At 49.9% G+C, this 19,767-nt stretch overlaps 8 protein-coding genes across 8 annotated transcripts; 5 read left to right on the forward strand and 3 right to left on the reverse strand.

Annotated features, from left to right (window-relative positions):
• Window positions 1-2,409: 2,409 nt before the first annotated feature.
• On the forward strand, window positions 2,410-2,702 carry N7509_013849 (uncharacterized protein; the record flags this gene model as incomplete). The annotated part of the gene is made up of 2 exons (XM_056638486.1): window positions 2,410-2,438; window positions 2,495-2,702. The coding sequence occupies 2 exons, from the start codon at window positions 2,410-2,412 to the stop codon at window positions 2,700-2,702; spliced, it is 237 nt and encodes a 78-aa protein (XP_056481993.1).
• Window positions 2,703-2,838: 136 nt separating this feature from the next.
• On the reverse strand, window positions 2,839-4,126 carry N7509_013850 (alpha/beta hydrolase; the record flags this gene model as incomplete). The annotated part of the gene is made up of 3 exons (XM_056638487.1): window positions 2,839-3,282; window positions 3,350-3,659; window positions 3,720-4,126. 3 exons carry the CDS (start codon window positions 4,124-4,126, stop codon window positions 2,839-2,841), a joined length of 1,161 nt encoding a protein of 386 aa, XP_056481994.1.
• A 733-nt stretch (window positions 4,127-4,859) lies between these two features.
• On the reverse strand, window positions 4,860-6,869 carry N7509_013851 (uncharacterized protein; the record flags this gene model as incomplete). Its single annotated transcript, XM_056638488.1, has 3 exons — window positions 4,860-6,491; window positions 6,554-6,718; window positions 6,783-6,869. The coding sequence occupies 3 exons, from the start codon at window positions 6,867-6,869 to the stop codon at window positions 4,860-4,862; spliced, it is 1,884 nt and encodes a 627-aa protein (XP_056481995.1).
• Window positions 6,870-8,388: 1,519 nt separating this feature from the next.
• On the reverse strand, window positions 8,389-9,297 carry N7509_013852 (N-acyl homoserine lactonase family protein; the record flags this gene model as incomplete). The annotated part of the gene is made up of 1 exon (XM_056638489.1): window positions 8,389-9,297. The coding sequence occupies one exon, from the start codon at window positions 9,295-9,297 to the stop codon at window positions 8,389-8,391; it is 909 nt and encodes a 302-aa protein (XP_056481996.1).
• Window positions 9,298-9,755: 458 nt separating this feature from the next.
• N7509_013853 (fungal specific transcription factor domain-containing protein) lies at window positions 9,756-11,566 on the forward strand (the record flags this gene model as incomplete). The annotated part of the gene is made up of 2 exons (XM_056638490.1): window positions 9,756-9,827; window positions 9,980-11,566. The coding sequence occupies 2 exons, from the start codon at window positions 9,756-9,758 to the stop codon at window positions 11,564-11,566; spliced, it is 1,659 nt and encodes a 552-aa protein (XP_056481997.1).
• A 2,201-nt stretch (window positions 11,567-13,767) lies between these two features.
• On the forward strand, window positions 13,768-15,249 carry N7509_013854 (glycoside hydrolase family 7 protein; the record flags this gene model as incomplete). The annotated part of the gene is made up of 3 exons (XM_056638491.1): window positions 13,768-13,980; window positions 14,046-14,429; window positions 14,488-15,249. 3 exons carry the CDS (start codon window positions 13,768-13,770, stop codon window positions 15,247-15,249), a joined length of 1,359 nt encoding a protein of 452 aa, XP_056481998.1.
• Window positions 15,250-15,645: 396 nt separating this feature from the next.
• Window positions 15,646-16,949, forward strand: N7509_013855 (WD40 repeat domain-containing protein; the record flags this gene model as incomplete). Its single annotated transcript, XM_056638492.1, has 2 exons — window positions 15,646-16,001; window positions 16,070-16,949. The coding sequence occupies 2 exons, from the start codon at window positions 15,646-15,648 to the stop codon at window positions 16,947-16,949; spliced, it is 1,236 nt and encodes a 411-aa protein (XP_056481999.1).
• Window positions 16,950-17,464: 515 nt separating this feature from the next.
• On the forward strand, window positions 17,465-18,597 carry N7509_013856 (maleylacetate reductase; the record flags this gene model as incomplete). The annotated part of the gene is made up of 2 exons (XM_056638493.1): window positions 17,465-17,990; window positions 18,050-18,597. The coding sequence occupies 2 exons, from the start codon at window positions 17,465-17,467 to the stop codon at window positions 18,595-18,597; spliced, it is 1,074 nt and encodes a 357-aa protein (XP_056482000.1).
• Between the last annotated feature and the right edge of the window lie 1,170 nt (window positions 18,598-19,767).

Below are 19,767 nucleotides of genomic sequence, written 5' to 3' on the forward strand. Positions count from 1 at the left end.
CCCTTGGCAGGAACATTTATTCCATTTTTGCCGTGCTGGTGTGATAGGTAGGAAATCCTCTGGTCAGGGGCAGCGCCTAATGCTGCAAGGCTGGTTCGATGGCCCCAATAAACAGTTTTTTCCCTTTAACCCAGCACAATGGAGGCGAAAAGAGGCTTGGGTAAAGTCGGGCGCAGAACCAATCTGTCGGGTTGGTAGTACGAACATCCCCCAGGGTCGAGTCAGCTTGCCACATCACCTGAATAATGATCGATGCGATCGACTGGCAGATCGGGTCAAAAACTCATCATGCGAACGCCAGCTCAGTGCCTTCGGCGATCACCGAGTGTCGTGGTACTAATCAGAATGGGGGATAAGGTTGTTGGGATTCTCCAGCTCAGACCAGGTGTGCCTTGCATATTTGAGCCAGCGAGTGGACCCGCAACATCGTCAAACATTGCTTACTATGGAAGGCTGGAATGATCGCTGGCCAGGGGGTGCGCGTGGGAAAAGCAACCTTATTATCTGAAACGCCGGGGCCATATGGCTTCTGTGGCTTTGCCCGACGTCCCCTTGTATGTAAGAAGGGTATTCGCTTCATACTCCCTAGGTACCTCGCATATTTCGGTAGAGCACGCGGACCGGGCCACCTCATTTATTGCGGAGGAAAGCGGTCCGTAGGCCACGTTGGAATGAAAGTAATTTCCCGATATAAACAACTTGGAAGACAAGGGTATATTGAATCGTTTCGGACATCCGCTTGTCGGCCCCCCGAGGTTTCCGGAAAGCCGTATTAGGACCCGCGCTAATTTAATACTCTCGAACTCGTTCATTAATTGAGGCTTGAGCCACCTGCAGGAGCACGGCCCATGAGCTCCAGGAGCCACTTGGTGGCGTCCTGGGCGAAACGCATGTTGATGCTTTCCCTATTCGGCCGACCCTACTAGCAGACTCGTCATAAACGGCGGATGGGATGGGCAGGCAATCCACGTGTGCCCCTTATTTTATTTTATTTTTACTTTAGTGTTTTTGTTGGAAAACCCTTGATTCAGTCTGAAACAACGCGTTAGCGTGTTGAAGAGCTACTTTTTGCGGTTCAGGGTGTAGCATTCCACGAACTGGTATTATGGCTGTGTAGAATAGAATGCCTCGTAGGGCTTAGCCGGGGTAGACGTGGCTGGTATGAGCTGACGCCTACTTTAATCTCATTTTTAATTTATCCCCGTTTTGTACCTGGGTTCGACAACGCTTGTCGAAGGGATTGACATCGCTGCGAGCTAACTGGTAGTGGGAAGTGAGGAAGCATACTCCGCGCGTGGCCCTGGAAATACCGCATCTCGCACTGCTAGCTTAATCTAGTTCAATTTACCTATTCGGATTTTCAATCCTGCATTTTGATTGACTCCCCTGCACTAGTGCATGATCTCCATGTGATCGACCACGTTGGTCCCACGACGTTGTTTCACCCTTTCGTCGTCAGCCCACGCGACGAAATTCCGCGCATTGCAGAGCGCATTTGCCGCTAAGAGTGATTGGCACTCATAGCCTTCTGTGGGACAGTCTAGACCGACTAGCATGACGTTCTATTTCCTCACTTGCTGCCCTTGTTGGATCTCTCACTGGCGATCTAACGTTCGTTTCGCGTAAACGCGCATAATCACCTCCATCCCTTGGCTCATTCCACGGCACATATACTCTATCGGGATGTTCCTGGCTTAAGACATGTGGCTTGCCATGTGCTCAGAGTCCCTGAAGGCATGCCCTTGAATAATTATTCCTCACACGGAGCTCGGGGATCGTGAGACCCGGGTCCACTCTTGGTCCTGGTGCATCTTGTTCCTGCCTTCATGCCCCCATTTCATGCACTACCCGGGCCAATCATATCTGCCTCGTCGCCTGTTTTAAATTCGCGGGTATGTGCTTTGCACTAATTAGCTCGCCCCCACTGGTTAGTGTTGGGCGGAATTCCAGGCCCGCCGTTGCTCATGCGGACTACGTTCGATGCAGGCTCCTCGAAACCTGACGACGGAATGGTGTCACAGGCCTTGAGTGGGACCCCCCCCCTCGTCGTCGTTGATGCGAACCGAAGATCCTTCCCTCCATTCCTTTCTTCGCTTAGCTTGTTCATCCATATGGGCCGCCATGCAAACTCCTGCGGAGCTCGCGTGTCAAGGCATGCTCTCTACTGCAGCATAGCCTCACCTTACATTTGCATATATAGAGGACCATCTCCAGTTTCATATTTGCCATCACATTCCAAGACAGACCAAGCTTCTACATCAAGTTTCAGCCCAATTCCCTGAAGAGTGGCAACATCTACAACCACCGAGATCACATTCCACCACTGTTACCTTCTCCAGCTCTACTCCACGTTACACTTGACGTCCCAGTTCGCAAGGCTTCTAGACCAGTCGACATCAATCAGAAATCATGTCTATTCCTCAATCATCTTCCACAAAGTAAGTACTTTCTGCTTCAAGATCATGAGACGAATGTACGCTAACAACCCTACCAGCAACCGAAATGGTACCACAAGTGCAGCTCTCAGCCAAAGCAATCTCAACCAAGTTCCACGAGCAAACCGCAGCACAGTTGATCGATATACACGAGCTTCTGCAGCAGATGGGCCTTACTATGCCGGTGCACGAATGCAAGAGCGTTCAAGCCACCTCACAGGACTTTCAAATCAAGTCAACGCGGTGGATGAAATCTTGAAAAAATAAAGGTCCCAAACTTGAAGGACTTAAAAGAAGGATGGATGATATCTCTGTCTATGTATAGTATATTCTATCAATTGTATGTAACAAATCCTGGCGAGTATTTCTAGATGCATCAAACAACGCTCAGCGATGAGCCATTTCAAAGCAATTTCGATATGTACGTCGCGACATCCTCGTACTTAGTGCTGGGGAATTCGTGACCAGCCTCGTAGAACTTGAAGGCAACGTTTCCGCCCAAGGCTGCTGTGGCATCTGCAATCAGTTCATCTTTGATGATTATGGCATCGCTATTACCACACAGAATGTGGACCTTATCACTGCCCAGTCCCTTTTCGCCTCGGTTTGTTGACGAATAACTATTCTGCGCACTCAGGTACTCCCCAAGACGGGCCCAGGTGTTATACTGCCGTTGGCTCAAGATTGGTCCATGGCGCATACTAGACATGAAGGCGTGGACGAAACCAGAATGATTATTCACTTGCCAAGCAACAGCAGCTGGAATGTTGACATGCGGGTAGTCACGAGAAAGTAATTGGATCTCTCCCGCGGTTTGCGACGGGAGTTCTTTCGGTGAGCGCATCCGCTGCATTAATCTTTCGGTTGCCGGTCTTAGGGGTCACCAAGGGCCCAGCTCGTAGTCGGCGACCCACAAGATATCCAAGAAGGTTCTCCGGCATCAGGCCGCGGGAGTAGAGGAGACGACTCTGGAAGCTGATTTGCGAGTCTCGGAGCAGACCGGCCGGTGCGAGGAGAATTAATGACGATAACATTTGCGGGAAATAAGACGCAAATGCCGCAGCGATTCCACCTCCAAGTGAATAACCCACTAGGCAGAACTTTCCTGACTCTTTGCCAGTCCAGGCGATCGGTGAGGAGGCCAGGGCAAGTAAGATCTGAGTCGCAAATAGACGGTCATCCTGAGGCAGATCGGCAGGACAATCAGAGTATCCTCGCCCAAAACTAAATCAATCTTATAAGCATGTATTAAATGTAAGAGGTCAGGTGCTGTGAAGAACATACAGGTCGAACAGCATTACTCGGCAGCCTCGGTCAACTAGCGCATGGGCCACCCCGCCGAGGGCGATGCATGGCGTGGTGATACCATGCACCAGCAACACCTTTGGACCATCCTCTCGACCCCATTCATAAACTCGGATCGAGCCGTAAGGACTGGCAACGTCGCGGGCACCGGGAAGCACGTCATTTGGGAGAGGGAGGTTGTGATTTTCTTCTTCGGATATGCCGTTCAAGATTCTTGCGCGGGGTGAAGGGATGACTGTCTCTGTAGACTCGCGGGCGGATAAAATCGATCGAAAGAGTAGGCCGAGTGTGAAGGATGCCCCCGATACTGCTAATAGAGGCAGTTGTGTTCGTTGGTTGGCCCAGGAGTCAGACAGGAAATCCACGGTTTGGTGGTACAGGGCCATGGTTGGTTCTGAGGGCCGTTCAAGTGGGTCGATGAGGGAATATGGATAGCTAAGGTCTTAGCAAGAGGGTGTCGGGGTGTCTAAAAGAGCGGTCGTGCTGGTCTCAGCAAGATGGTTGTTAGTGACAGGAGTTGTTGAAGTGCTGAGACTAGGCCGAGGTCCACCCAAAGATGAACAGCGATCCTTGCCAAAATGGGAAATCTCCAGGGGGTACTGATAAGAGATAAGAGATGAGATAAGATAAGGGATCCCAAGCCCCCCGGCCCGGTTACTATAGGCCCTTAAGGTTAGGAACCCTGCCCTCGACAGTGGTAAGCTTTAAGGTGGGTATAGGAAGGGCTTATGGGACCCTAGGGCCTAGGATCGTAAGTAGATCAGGGTGTTTGAGTGATTATTATTAGTAGGGGTAGGAGTAGGAATAGTAGAAGAAAATTATGAATTTCACGCTGATATTGCCCAGTCGGGAGGGAATCCCAAATCAAGGACTTCTATGTACTTGGTATAGTGTGGATGGGGTATAGTATGTACAACGAATTGTTGGAGAGTGTGGAAGTGAGTGATGATCATCATCCGAGTCTTCAGACTAGAGTCATGTGTCGTCCGCAGGATGATGCTTGATACATGATACATGATCTGTCATCTATCAGGCACTTCAGATAGTCGTAAGGGCTAAGAAAGTGACCATAGATGGCGTAGCGGAAAATGAAAAAAAGTTCCAAAAAATGCTGGGTGTTTAATCGGCTTTGGCGGCGTCTTCTTCGACAGCAGCCTCGTCCGTTGGAAGATGCTGATAGGAGCGCATTTTGCGACGGCGGATGTACCAAACACCGGCGAGAATACCACCGATGCAGAAAATGGTCAAGACACCGATGGTTATGTTTTCCAGCATTTGAATCATTCCATAAGCCTTGTAAACGGAGTCTGCAACCTCTGTGGTGGCGTGATAGACTGCAGCCTTGCGGTCTTCATCGGTAGTAGTCTCATCATAGAGATCCCCGTAGTCGCCAGAGTCGAGCTTCTCCCGAATATTTTGTAGGATTTCTGGGTCGTCGGGTGTAGGATGAGAGGACTCCCCAGTAAACCCAACCGCTTCCCAGTCTGGAACTTCAGAACGGCAGACTTCTGATACACCCAAGACGTTGCCATGAACATCAATAGCTTTCGCGGTCATCCAATCCATAAATCCCTCGGTGATATACATCGTTTCAAAGGATGTTTTGTCTGTGCTTGCGATCAAAACATCACTACCGTGCTCATGAGACCGAGCATAGAATTCCCAGCAAGCCACATCGGTTGCGCCGTTCCAGCTGACGTGCACGACAGTTATCATTTCCTGCTCGTCAGCACCATATACAGAAGCGACTAGATCTGGTGGTGCGGTTGGTTGACCAATCCAATCAAACTTGTAGGAACGGTAGCTTGCATAGCGAGTCGATGCGAAATGAGCTGACATGATAAGATCACCACCAGGTCCATACTCAGTCATGTAGCCTTGCTCATTCCATCCGACAAAGACATTTCCATTGGAAAGTTCTTGAATGTTACCTCCGAAACGAGTGAAATTGCCACCTGGATGATTCATGCGGTTTATAACGGTCGCGGTCATAGGAGAGCTGTTAATATCCAGTTCCACAAAAAGAGCGGATGTGATCTCTGCCTCGGTGTGAAGTTCATCTGCTGCATTATTCATGAAAGAAATAACGTGATGAGTGCTGTTGGTTTTGACAAACTTGACGTCGTGTTGCCTAGTGAAGTTGAAGTCCTGCTCAAAGTCGCTTTCCTTACCACCAAGGCGCCACATGATTTCGCCGTCTTGGCCAGAAACCAAATAAATTGTGTTTGTGAAGCGCATCGAGATAATGTAATCTCCATCCGAATTTTTGTCGACGGAATTGATGTGCACGTAATCCCACCCAGGTTCACCGAGCACCTCATCCTCCTGGATAAATTTAACGGACTCGGTGATCGACAGCTTGTCGTAGGAGTCCCATTCGACGAGAATCTCGGATTTTTCGAGATCTATCTCGACAAAGCCGCCGACAATGACCCAACTCTCCTCTTCTGGTCGGTCGAAATCGCCAAGGCCGATTTGCCGCGGTTTGGTAGTACAGGCCAGAGCAGTCTTTCCACCGTCCAGGATTTTAAATTCGTGTATATTGAACGCATCGAAATCACTGGCCGCTCCGACCTCACGTTCCAGCTCATAGTCGTTCCCCATAATCACACCCTTTCCTTTACCCTCCGCACGGTCGTATTCATGCTGAACGATGAAAGAAAGGTGTGGGTCTCCGTCGATATTCCAGTTCGCCTTGAAGTCAAATGTATTGTGGTTGTCGGTCACTGGAGAACCTGCCCAAATGAGCTCCTATGCGGTCGTTAGAATTGGTGGATGATTTTTTTTGTCATGTAAGAACTTGAAGGACGTACGCCATCGGTGTCATATATGTAAGGTCCGACCTGGTATTGCATATACTTTGTGGTGGGTTCCTCTGGGTCAACTTGTCCGTAGGGCGCAACGAACCAGTATCCTGGCGATACTTGTTCTCGGTCGACATATGTGATATTAAATCTCAAGGCGCGGACTTCTGGAAGCTGGAGGTGGTATTAGAGGAACAAGGCCGAGGAATGGAATGGAATCGGGGGTGGAGTCACTCACAGTGACGAACGAGCGCAAGTCCTCATCCAGACGCTGTGCAACAGCGCCCAGCAAGCAGAGACCAAGCAGGACGCCTAGAAATAACATGATGGCAGGACGGCAAGGAAGATTATAAGGACAAATCTCTCATCGTGCTCTTCAGCAAAAGCTTGGCGTTAGACAAGAAGCATCACCCAGTTCACGAAATCCGTGAAAATGATCGGAAGTCTGGACACGAGAAAAGTCGTATCGGCAGCCCTTTGAAGTTTAGGGGCCGCGCGGGGATCAAGCGGGATTTAAGGAGGAAATGGGGCGCATGGGAAAAAAGGCCCGTTCGATCGTCACTAGAGCGACACCGTTCCCGGGATTCCAATGACCATGATACTACCTCTGGATGGAGACAAGCGCGATGCTCGTAATCTTATTCAACTCGAAAGACCAGTCTAAGAGCAGAGGTGGAATCCGAAGCCCCGCTCAGGTCAAGACATGCCCCATGGAGCGGAATATGGATTACAGATGGGTGAAGAAAACTCCTCGCCACGCGTCGGTGGGGCGCCACCATTGGGGATTTTGGAGTTTAGGGGTTTACGCACAAGCACTGCTTTACTGAGCGGGAGATACCGATCATTTCAAAGCCAGTACCAATTAGTTTTCAATCGGATGTTCAAGATTAAAGAAGAATCAACTAAGGAATACCTTATAAATGCATTGCTGGAGATACAAAAGTGTCCAACTTTTCTCTCCACAAGGCTAAGATTCCGCCAAGTCGATCTGACAGACAGGGCAGCAGGTCACACGAGCAGTTGAACGCAAGTGCGAGAACGAATCAACGTCATTTTACGACCCTTACGAACTAGCGGCGCCCATAGGCGCTCCTTCTCCAATCGCACTGCAAGTAAGCAGAAAAACCGGCTTCCCCTGGAGACTCTCCACATGCCAAGCCACTATGCCAAGTGCTCCCAAGCCTAGCACAGTTAGAGTCTCGCACAAGACCCTGGTCTATTCATGGTCCCTGGATTTTTATTCGCGTGGCTGACCCGCTTGGCCCCCCGGTTCTGTGCGGTAAGCCTATCGGCTTGGGGGCCCTGTCCTGTCTCCGGAAGAGACATTCCCCACACTTTCCAAGTGCATCGTTTCGATGGAAGACTGCTGAGAACGGAGCAGACCTGCCTCGATATCGTGCTCGACTCTAAACTTGTCTGTCAGCAGAATTAAAAAAGGAAGAAACCATCAACTTGAACATAAACTCGTGGTTGCTAACGCCACTTTGAAAAGATATAAATGCTAGGCTGGCCCCCGTCCAAGACCGAGTAAATAGCAGAGCTCCCCAAATCTTTTGGCTTTGCGAAATGGTTTAAATACCCTAAAGAGAATAATTCTAGATTAAGAAGGTCAAAAATAGGATAATTATTTATGGCGTCGGAAATACGAGTATGAATGTAGGCGTCCCGCGTCTAGTGGGAAGCCTAATATCATTCAAAAATAGGAACTCGTTTCGAAGCCAGACCTATAAGATGTTTAGACAATATCAAATCTTGTTTATTAATTGAGTTTATTAAACTAAATAATCCGTGCTTTCCCCATAGACATTATGATATCTTAGAGTATGGTTTCCCCGCATCCTAAATCAGGGGTCGCTCGGCCGGTAAACCACTCGATCGGCAAGCAATCGGGGAGTGGAAGGGTCGTGACTGGGTAATATGACGACTTCAGTTTCTCTAGCAAACTGCTTGATTGTTTTCAAGGTGGCCAATGCCCGCATGGGATCATCGTTGATACCATCTGGCTCTTCCTTATCCAAGCAATCCAAGCCATATGTTGCGTCGCCAGGAAGGAAATATGTGGTCTGGTTTCCACCATTATTTCCGCGGCTGTAAATCACTAAGCCTATATGACCAGGGACATGACCGGATGTATCCACGATAACAATTTTCCCGTCATCAGTCACGGGAAATGATTGCTTCCAAGGTCCAAGTGGCTTGTCTTCAAGGTCGACAATCTTAGGCGTGAACCCCCTGGGCCAATGATTTGGAGTTGCACCTTCCATGCTGGCGAAATATGGATGTTCTCCAAAAGCTTTCCAGTGCTCCCGACTAATAAAAACTGGTAAATTTGGGGCCTCATTGAGTAAATCCTCCAGTCCTCCAGCATGGTCGTTATGTAGGTGGCTGAGAATAATGCCTTTGAGATCGGTAGGCTCGACGCCAAGGCCACGAAGTTGTTCAACAACTCCATCTTTGTGCTCCAGGGTGAACTCGCTCAATAGTCCATTAAAAAAGGCGAGGCGCGGGAAGTAGCCTGAATTATTGCAACAGGGAGATTGGCCCGTGTCGAAGAGGAAATTGCCTTCAGGGTGACGGAGGAGGAATACCCCGACGGGTAGAGGTTGTGTCCATTTCCTGTCACAAAGAGAACGAATGCGACGAAATATAGCAGGCTGGTTGGCCGGCTGGGATTGCATTGATGGTCTGATGCGGACGGTTCCCGTGGTCAAGAACGTCAATTGCACATCTTGATCGTTGGGTGGTGATGCCATCGAGCCGGTTTTCATAGATCAAGACCGGGAAGGCCGAGAGTCAAGGGCGGTACAATTAGCAAAGAGTCACAAATATTTCGCTTTAAACAACGTCGCGATGTCAGTGATTGAGAAAGAGACGAGGCGAATCGTCCTGATTTAAATTATTTAACTCCAACTTGAGAGCCGAGCGATGGTTAGCCGAACAATGTTAGCCGAACAGCGCTGTGCAGCTGCGTAACACCTGGGGATTTTAGTCAAGAAGAAATTGAATTTAGACTGCAGTGATAATCTTAGAACATATTATATCGCAGCTTGTTTTAAGATGATACTTTCGTCCTCGTCCAATATATCCGGTCAAAAAGAGCCCCGAATGTCTCGGCAAACCGCACTCGGCGTTCGGCAAACCCTCCTTTTTTGTCCGTTTGTCTCCCTCAACTCGGCTCTCAATCCAACAACGCGCCAACTTTGCCGTCAGAATGCCGAAAGCGCACAACTCGGATTCCCAACGTCGAGCACGCGCCGTGTGTACGCGCTGTCACAGTCGCAAGGTAAGTCTCTGTTCCAAGGGGGGGCGATGCGGATCTGAGACCAAGATTGAAGGTTCGATGTGATCTCGAAGAGCGACCGGGAGGTGCCAGCTGCACTCGTTGCCAACGTGAAGGTCACCAATGCAAGTACGCACTACACCCATGATAAATAGCTTGATGTTCTCAAAGCCAACCCAAACAGTCCCCATATTGGACCTCGGAAACAAAAGGCTCTTCGCCAGTCTTTAGGAACATCGCTTGATGTGGCTTCATCCCCTGATAGATCGGCCTTAACTGTAACAGATCAAGCTACACCTTCTCCATATGTCTTACATGAACATCCACACAATTGCCATTCAATTCCTTGGAAGACGAAAGACAAGCCCTGGGAGAACCAGCCGAATTTCATCCACGGCAGCGATGTCATTCTCGAAGCTAGTCATGCAACCCGTCTTCCGCCACTGGCAATGACGCAGGCATTGAAAGACTTCTATTTCAAGGAGCTATTTCCCCTGGTCCCAGTATTAGACCGTCAACAGACAGACACGGATGATTCTATCTTGCTACAGCAATGTGTGTGCTTTGCAGGAAGTACTATGCGCCAATCAACCGAGCCAGCCGAATGGTCTCCCACTGCTATCTACGGTCGCATCAAGACATTACTCTTCTTACGCCATGACCCTGACCCCTTCAACATGCTCGCTGCTCTTTGCATTCTGGGAACCTGGCTTCCGTACTCGGCAGATGCTATAGTCCTGGATAGTCCTTGGCAATGGACGGGCATGGCAATCCGACTGGCGCTCCAGTTGCACCTACATGAAGAAGAATCGTATCGGCACCTCCCAAAGCCCAAGACAGCCATCAGAATCTGGTGGTATCTCTTCAACAACGATACACTGCAAATGGCTTGCACCGGATGTCCCGGCATGTTTCCGATAGACGGGAGTAGTATCCCGTTGCCCGAGCCGAGTGATTTCGATACGCCTGACACCGAGGCCCACGTTTTTTGCGCGCTTGTCTCCCTTTGCAAATTGCTTCGGAAGATTTTGGAACTCGGTCGATCTGACAAAACCTCGAGAGAAGAAGTGCAGTCGGCACTTGACAAGCTGATTCAATGGAGAGATCGATTACCCGACGATTTGCAATTATTCGACGAAAGCCGAACATCTCGACGACCTTATAACCGTCTGGTCCTGGAGCTACATATTTTCTATTTGGTAACCGCCATTTTGACGTTCTTCCTTGGCCGACGCGACAATCCTTCACTATTCAAATACGCATCCATGGCGGCTTCCTCCTGCATCTCTCAGCTCTATGAAGAGATTCTCTTCCATGAAGATGCTACGTATCTGCTTCCAATTCACTCGTGGGCAAATTTGGTTGCTGCTATCCCTCGCACCTTTAGTGATTGTGAATTGCTCAATCCAGCGCATGCCGAAGAGCTGAGAATCAGTCGACAGGTGCTTGGAAAGATAGGCGAGAAACATACATCAGCTGCTCTGGTTCAGAATCGGATAGCTGCTCTCAGTGGATCGGCGACAGCGTGGGATTCTCCGCCCATATCTCTCCCAGAGCAGGACAGACAGTATCTTACTACCTGGTTTCATTTTCCAAGCGACTTTTGCCCCATGTTGAATCATCTCTACTCAGCCTCTGTTCCAAATCATGACCGACTTGACTCCTTTACTGTGGAAAATGCAGTCGATGAATGGGCAATCGATTGGGCCTCGTTCATTTTTGATGGCAGCATGGGGGTCTAGTAAATAGCATGAATAGTTAACAACTTGGGAATTGTATTACAGAGAACCCACAATGCCCAGACAAACTAGTTTAATCTAAATATCATCGAAAATACGGCACTCTCCTCCGTATCGGGTGCCATGTGAAAGTATTCGGGCTAAATAATTCCACGCCAAGGGATTTGCGAATACGATTCCGTGATGCCTTTTCTCAGGGGGGCAAAGATCGACATCATATTTCGGAAGAGCCTGCTTAAACGCCGACAGGCCGGTCTATGCATGGGTACACCCAAAGGCCAAGACCTGCATTCTCTTTGGCACCAATTGCAGTCTTCATCTTATGATTTCCGAGGCTCAGTTCGCTTATGTAGAGAATATCGGTCACTAAGACTTGGAAGATCGGCCAGGAACTTGATTAAATAGACCTGAACTAATGCGATGGAACGACCGTGTCGCTTTTGGCAACATTTAATTCATTTTAATCGCCATGAGAGATAGAGGTCATATTCTGCTCAGCTCGACTTGTTCCAAAAGGCATTCCACCAACGCCCGAGATCATAGGTTTGCATCAGGATACCCGGCGCCTTCTGCCGGGGACCCCTGCGTTGTCATGCAACGGTCAGCCAGTGTAATACCCTAGCAAATTGTGGGGAAGCCATGCAATATTCTTCAAAGAATAGGGAGCCCGCCACTGTCGACGGTGGCTTTTCATTGCCGGAGGTAGCTGGTATGCTCTAAAATTTACTATCGACACAGTCAAAACTGGCTTCCTCCCATGAAGGAGATTCCGGATGCACCCGGGTATAGCAGGATTTCGAAATTCGGCATACAAGTCTAGGTTATTTAGAGTCTACCGCATGTCCAATCTTAATGGTCTTGTCAGAAATCCCTGCAAACGATCGACACGACGAGCCAAGCCCCCTGGGTCACCCTTCATATCATCTTCACCCCCAAATGCTTCAGGCTCGAGTTCCGGCCCAATAAGCAATAGTTGTATCCACCCATCAAGCGTTGGGATTTAGTGAGTCCACTCACAGTGGACCGGGCTCAAGGTCGAGGTTAATTTGGTTTCGTACTTGTCTGGGAGTTGATCAAGTTTACATGCGACTGTACCCCCGTTAGGGCTATCGGTAAATGCGCCGATCGTGAGTTGTATGCAATAGAGCTTGATAATTGCAAATACCATGTAGCCGCATTCTAGAAGGAAACACCTCTAGTTGTATCTTCAGTAGAAATCACTGCTGCCAGCACTCTACTCGTACTATCCACCGAAACCCATCAATGCCGATCAGCAAACCTCGCTCATCAACACCAGCCTACCTGTTTCGAATTAAGATATGGCCAGGTACAATCATTGGGAAAACGTGTTCTGGGCGCCTGTGAGCTGCCCTCTCATTGAAGGATATTTAGTCTGTTTTGTCCCGAGTCTCTGGCTGAATATTACCGGGGAGGGGCAGCGTCGCCGATCTGAAACGCTCTATACCCGAACGGTCATACAGATGCTTCAGAAAGACTCACCAACCTGGATCTAGCTATGTTCGCAGTGATCTGTCCCACTGGTCCAGCCACATTCTGGGAAGGGCTTCTAGTGGCACTCTTGGTTGGATTAGCCCCCCACTGGCGTCTCATGACCCTGGTCCATACTCCGCAAAGATTGTTTGTGGCTAAAAAGATGAGACGCCAGGCCGGACAACTCTATCATTTAGCAGCCATAGGCAATGGAATGCCCTGGCGCTTTGACATTCCGTAGTCAAAAACAGATAAAGACCAAGAATAAATTTTACCCCAGACAAACGTGTTCGGGGATTGCTCCGTGGGTGTAGATATTGAAACTGCTAGTGCTTGACTAAACGCTTCACTTTGTCTCCAGTCCAAATCTGGTTTTGACAGCGCTTTGGTTGAAGATCTTTCCCATCCTGATCTGGGTGACTGATCCACTCTCAAATCAATGCATTACACCGGTCATCACCCAATCTGGAATCTCCCGTTGCTTAGATGAAGGGTCCTTTCTTGCCAGATTGGGGACGGTCTCGCGGTCCGTCGCACCGTCAGGATGCGGCGGAAGAACTTGTTTGAGCCTTGCATGGCAAGGTAGAAGTGGATATCGGTTCGGCGGAGAATGGTATAAAGACGGCATGGGAGTGTCCCGGATGCTTCTTTGAGTTCATCAGCTGCAGGACAGACGACCGACAATTACATTCATTCCTTTCCTTTTACCAAAGATGCAGCAACGTGCAATCCTTATCTCTGCCCTTGTGGCAGTCGCTCGTGCCCAGCAGGCTGGCACGCAGACCTCAGAGACCAAGCCTTCTCTGACTTGGCAAAAGTGCACTGCCAGTGGCTGCACTGACCAATCCGGATCTGTCGGTATTGATGCCAACTGGCGTTGGGTTCACTCGACTGATGGAACCACCAACTGCTACACCGGCAACGAGGTGAGCTGAATCTTGCCCGCGCAGGGAATTCAAAGAACAGAGCTGACAATCAATCTCTACTCTAGTGGGATGCGGATCTCTGCCCCGACGACGAAACCTGTGCCACGAACTGTGCCCTGGATGGCGCAGACTACTCTGGCACCTACGGTGTGGAGGCTGACGGCGACTCTTTGTCGCTGACCTTCAAGACCGGCTCCAACGTCGGTTCTCGTCTGTTCCTGATGGAGGACGACAGCACCTACCAGATGTTCAAGCTGCTCAACCAGGAGTTCACCTTTGACGTTGATGTTTCCGCTCTCCCTTGCGGTCTCAATGGCGCTCTGTACTTCGTTTCCATGGATGCCGACGGTGGCTTATCCAAGTATGAGAACAACAAGGCCGGTGCCAAGTACGGAACTGGCTACTGTGACTCGCAGTGCCCCCGTGACCTGAAGTTCATCAACGGACAGGTTAGTTCCTTATAGACCAAGAATCATAGCTCGGTCATCATACTGATCAAATGAATAGGGTAACGTCGACGGCTGGGAGCCCTCCGACAACGATGCTAACGCCGGGGTTGGTGGCCACGGCTCTTGCTGTGCGGAGATGGATATCTGGGAGGCCAACAAGATCTCAACCGCCGTGACCCCCCATCCTTGCAAGGAGGCTGGACAGACCATGTGCGAGGGCGACAGCTGCGGTGGCACCTACTCGTCCACCCGCTACGCCGGTACCTGCGACCCTGACGGATGTGACTTCAACCCTTACCGTATGGGTAACGAGAGCTTCTACGGCCCCGGCAAGATCGTCGACACCAGCTCCAAGATGACCGTTGTCACCCAGTTCATCACTAGCGACAACACCGCCACCGGTACCCTCAGCGAGATCAAGCGTATCTATGTTCAGGACGGCAAGGTCATTGCCAACTCGGCTTCCGATGTTAGCGGTGTCAGTGGTAACTCGATCACCTCGGACTTCTGCACTGCGCAGAAGAAGGCCTTTGGCGATGAGGATGTCTTCGCTCAGTACAACGGCATGTCTGGTATGGGCGAGGGACTGGAGCAGGGTATGGTTCTTGTCATGAGCTTGTGGGATGACCACTACGCCAACATGCTCTGGTTGGACAGCAACTACCCCACCAATGCCACTGCTTCCGACCCTGGTGTTGCTCGTGGTACCTGCGGTGCTGACTCTGGCAAGCCTGCCGACGTCGAGTCTGCCTCGGCTGATGCCAAGGTGGTGTTCTCGAACATCAAGGTTGGTGCCATTGGTTCCACTTACTCTTCTTAAGAGAAAAGATCTGGGATTTATGGAATGAGGAGCTGAGGAGCTGTGGTTGATCTCGATGGATCTAATCAGGTTGCGAAGTATATGCGGGGGCTGCTGAGTGTGGTTGTATGTATTCCTTCACTTCTTTAGAAAGAATGACTCCTGTGGGGGTCTTCCTTTATTGTTCATTTGTATTTTCAATTGAATGCCTTTATTGTTGTCATTGAGAGAAGAGAAGAGAAGAGAAGAGTAGAAGAGAGAGTGAAAGATGAAGTGAAGTTGATATGTTTTGGTGGAAAGGGCAAGTAGAAGCGGAAGATCTCTCGGCCCGAAGAAAAAAAAGGGAAGCTCCGAAGCTGCGACGACCTTCAAAAGTTCGACGTTCGCAGTTCAACCCTCCCAGCACATATTTCAACCATGTTTGAATCAATCTGTTCGCTTCCGCTCTCATCGGACCTGTTCTCTCAGGCTCTTCACCCTCGAGAGCCCGTGGTCGCCGTTGGTTTGGCTGCTGGCCATGTTCAGACCTTCCGCTTGCCATCGGAGGAGGAAGACGAGGATGATGCAGGCTCATGCTGCTCGTCGCACAATGGAAGAGGACACATTGACACAATGTGGAAAACGAGGAGACACAAGGGCAGCTGCCGGTGCTTGGGATATGGAGTTGACGGCGAGACTTTGTACTCCGCCGGTACCGACGGTCTTGTCAAAGCTGCGAATTCTGAGACTGGCAAAGTGACCAACAAGATCGCAATTCCTTTGGAAAAGAACGGGTATGAAGAAACTGTGACCCTTTGTATGCAATTGAACCATTTTCATCTAACAATTCTGGCATTTTTAGCTCCATCGATGCCCCGACCGTGATCCACGCCCTCTCCCCCCAGACTCTTCTACTTGCTACCGACTCCAGCGCTCTACACCTCTACGATCTGCGCATTCCCTACTCCAAGGTTTCTGTTAAACCCGAACAGTCCCACCACCCTCACGACGATTACATCGCTTCCCTCACTCCTCTCCCGGCCTCCGATACCAGTACCTCGGGATTTAGCAAGCAATGGGTCACTACCGGCGGCACTACTCTCGCCGTGACGGATCTGCGAAGAGGTGTCTTGATGCGCAGTGAAGATCAGGAGGAGGAACTTATCAGTTCGACTTATATTGGTGGCCTTCCCACCAGCGGAACCAGCCGCGGCGAGAAGGTCGCTGTAGGAGGTGCCGGTGGTGTCTTGACCCTTTGGGAGAAGGGCGCTTGGGATGACCAGGATGAGCGAATCTACGTGTCTCGCGACGCGGAGGGTGGCGAGTCTATCGAGACCATGGCGATCGTGCCGGATGAGCTGGGCCACGGCAAGATGATCGCTGCCGGTCTTGGGAACGGTCTGATCAAGTTTGTTCGCATTGGTGCCAACAAGGTTGTGTCAGAAGCCATTCACGATGAGACCGAGGGTGTTGTTGGTCTCGGGTTCGATGTTGAGGGTCGCATGGTCTCTGGTGGTGGACAGATCGTCAAGGTCTGGCACGAGGCTATGGAGACTGACGGTGAGGCTGGCGATGATGAAATGGCTGGCGGCAAACACTTCCGCGGCGATAGCGATGACAGCGATGACTCTGATGATGATAAGCAAGAACGACAGAGTGTGGATCGCAAGAAGCGCAAGAAGACCAAGGGCAAGGACCGTAGTGGTGGACAGCACGTCATGGGATTCGCCGATATGGACTGATGCTGCATGACCTTACATTCAAGTTCAAGTTATTTTGATACCCTGGAGAACCCGAAAAAATGTACATTATTAGCCGAGAGTATTTAGTAACAAGGTTAAGATCGGAAATACTAGAAACCTTCAAGTTGAGGAAGTTAGGAGAATTCACATCCGACTGGCAAAATTATATCCGAGCTTATTCATGCTGACCTCAGCGGGGGATTTCCGCTCTTCTTCCTTCACCTACAACAAACCACTTCAGAATTTGAACTGCATGGAAAGAAGCAGATACTTAAGAGACGGAATGGAAATACAACTCCTTCTCGGGATGCACATTCAAATGAGACTATCATCATACTAAACGACCATCGGAAGCCTGCGCTGTGAGAACTGCCAGCCAGACCCCACGGCCCCACGCTTAACTATGACGCTGAGCGAATCCGGTGGGGTGTGGGGGGAAGGCTTGAATATAAGATCCGACGGATCACCCTGGAATTTCCATTGATCTGCAAGTGTCAGTGACTATCGGAAACATCATGGACGCCTTCGAGTACAACCCCAATCCCGGCCGCGTCGTCTTCGGCAGCGGCACTCTACAGAAACTGCCTGATGAGATTGCCCGGTTACAAGTAAAGGCGCCATTGGTGCTGTCCACGCCACAGCAGATCGGTCAGGCTGAGACCGTCAAGGAGGTCCTCAAGGGCCAGATCGCTGGTATCTTCAGCGAGGCAACCATGCATACTCCAACTCATATTACCGACAAGGCTCTCGATTATGCGAAGGCCCAGGGTGCTGACTCAGTTATCTCCATTGGTGGTGGCAGCACTATCGGATTGGGCAAGGCAATTAGTATTCGCACCGGTCTACCGCATATCTGTATTCCAACAACATATGCCGGAAGCGAAATGACACCCATTCTGGGTGAGACGGCCGATGGCCTCAAAAAGACTCGATCTGATCCTAAGATCCTGCCCGGCACGGTCATCTACGATGTCGACTTGACTATGACTTTACCCGCAGCGATGAGTGCTACCAGTGGTGTCAATGCCATTGCTCATGCTGGTGAGTATCTTCTTCCTTCCTTGGGATAGGACAGAGCTAGATCGCTAATATTTATTTAGTCGAGGCACTTTACGCCCGCAACACAAACCCCATCATCAACATGATGGCCATCGAAGGCACACGCGCTCTCGCATCTGCTCTCCCTGAGATCGTCGAGGATCCCTCCTCGCAATCAGCTCGTTCTCGCGCTCTGTACGGTGCATGGCTCTGTGGAACATGCCTCGGTAGCGTCGGCATGTCTATCCACCACAAGCTGTGTCACACTTTGGGCGGTAGTTTCAATCTTCCCCACGCAGAGACTCATACCGCCGTCCTGCCGCATGCTATCTCATACAATGCCCCCAATATCCCCGAAGCTGTGAAGCTACTTGCCGATGCGCTGCCGGACAGCAATGGCGATGCTATTCATGGTTTGAATGTTCTGTTGACCAAACTTAAGGTTAAGCGTGGGCTAAAGGACTTTGGAATGAAGGAGGAGGATGTGGATAAGGCGGCTGATATTGCGGTCTCGAATCCTTATTGGAACCCTCGGGCTATTGAGCGGGAGCCGATTCGTGAGCTTATTCGCCGTGTTTGGGCGGGTGAGCCAGCGCGCGCCGATTTATAAAGAGTGTTGTGAGCATAGTATTGGCACTTTCAAACTATGAAACTATTTTGATTTACTACTCAGCATCATGCCAAGTACCTTGGAATAAATCATCTTGATAGACTATTCGACAAGCATAGAGGTGCAAAATGTAGTAATCGAGTCGTCAGGGCCAAGTAACTGAATATATACTCTCGCACATTCCCTGAACAACACTTTGCTAGATTCCGCCCGGCCTAATGAGATTAGGTTAAATGCAAGTGACATCATGATGCCTAGCGTGGCTGGATGCTCTGTGCCGAACGCTCGCCTCGAGACCACCATTGCCTGAAGTCGTATTTCCGCAGCTTCCTGCAATCGATTTTGGGCTGAGTAGACACGTCCCAGAATAACCTTGCAGTGTATGATTTCTGAATGGCCCAGCCCTAGAGCCTTGCTAACAATTTCGGTCACTTGTATGCATCGTTCTTCGGCTTCCTTCCAGCGCTTTTGATGCAAGTAGTGCCGCCCTTGATGGCGCAAAGTCACCAGGGTATCTATATGTTCTGGACCAAGAACTCTTTTCTGGGTTTCCAAAATGCGTCTTAACAACTCGTCGGCCTCCTTCTTTTCCCTTGAGTCGCGTAGTGATCTACTAGATCTTTCATGCTGTCCAGGGTTAAAGGGTCATCTAGCCCAAACATCCGCTCCTGAATCTCTATAATCTCCATGAATAGCGCCTCAGCTTTCTCCTGATGACATTTTGCACCGTATGCCGAGGATATTTGGCTCATGGTCCGCAGGTTACGTCGGTCTTTGGGACCGAAGAGGCTTTTTGCTGCTTCGAATGCTTTCTTCACAATTTTGAAACTTTTTTCATCGTGTCCTCGAATATGAGTACACCCTGCAGTTCGCATAAGTACTCGAGCCCACTATTCCGATAGAAATTCGGAATACTGTGAGACTGTGCGGTATACGTGAGCAAAAAGGTGTTGGCATCTTCTCCAGTTTTCGATTTCCGCCCCAGGAAAGATGGCAGAGAGGTGTTGGATAAACTGTTCTTTCCATTCTTTGAGGGTGTTGTGTGACTTAAGCCACTCCTGCATGGATATTTGGACTAGACGATGCATCTCCACATTAGATCCACTCGTGCTGACAGATATAAATTGGTAGTCTCTCAAGACTACGATATCATCTTCGAACTCAAAAGCG

This window comes from Penicillium cosmopolitanum (assembly GCF_028827165.1).
Source record: "Penicillium cosmopolitanum strain IBT 29677 chromosome Unknown utg000012l:1.0-3308103.0:1.0-3310761.0, whole genome shotgun sequence".
Lineage (NCBI taxonomy): Eukaryota > Fungi > Ascomycota > Eurotiomycetes > Eurotiales > Aspergillaceae > Penicillium > Penicillium cosmopolitanum.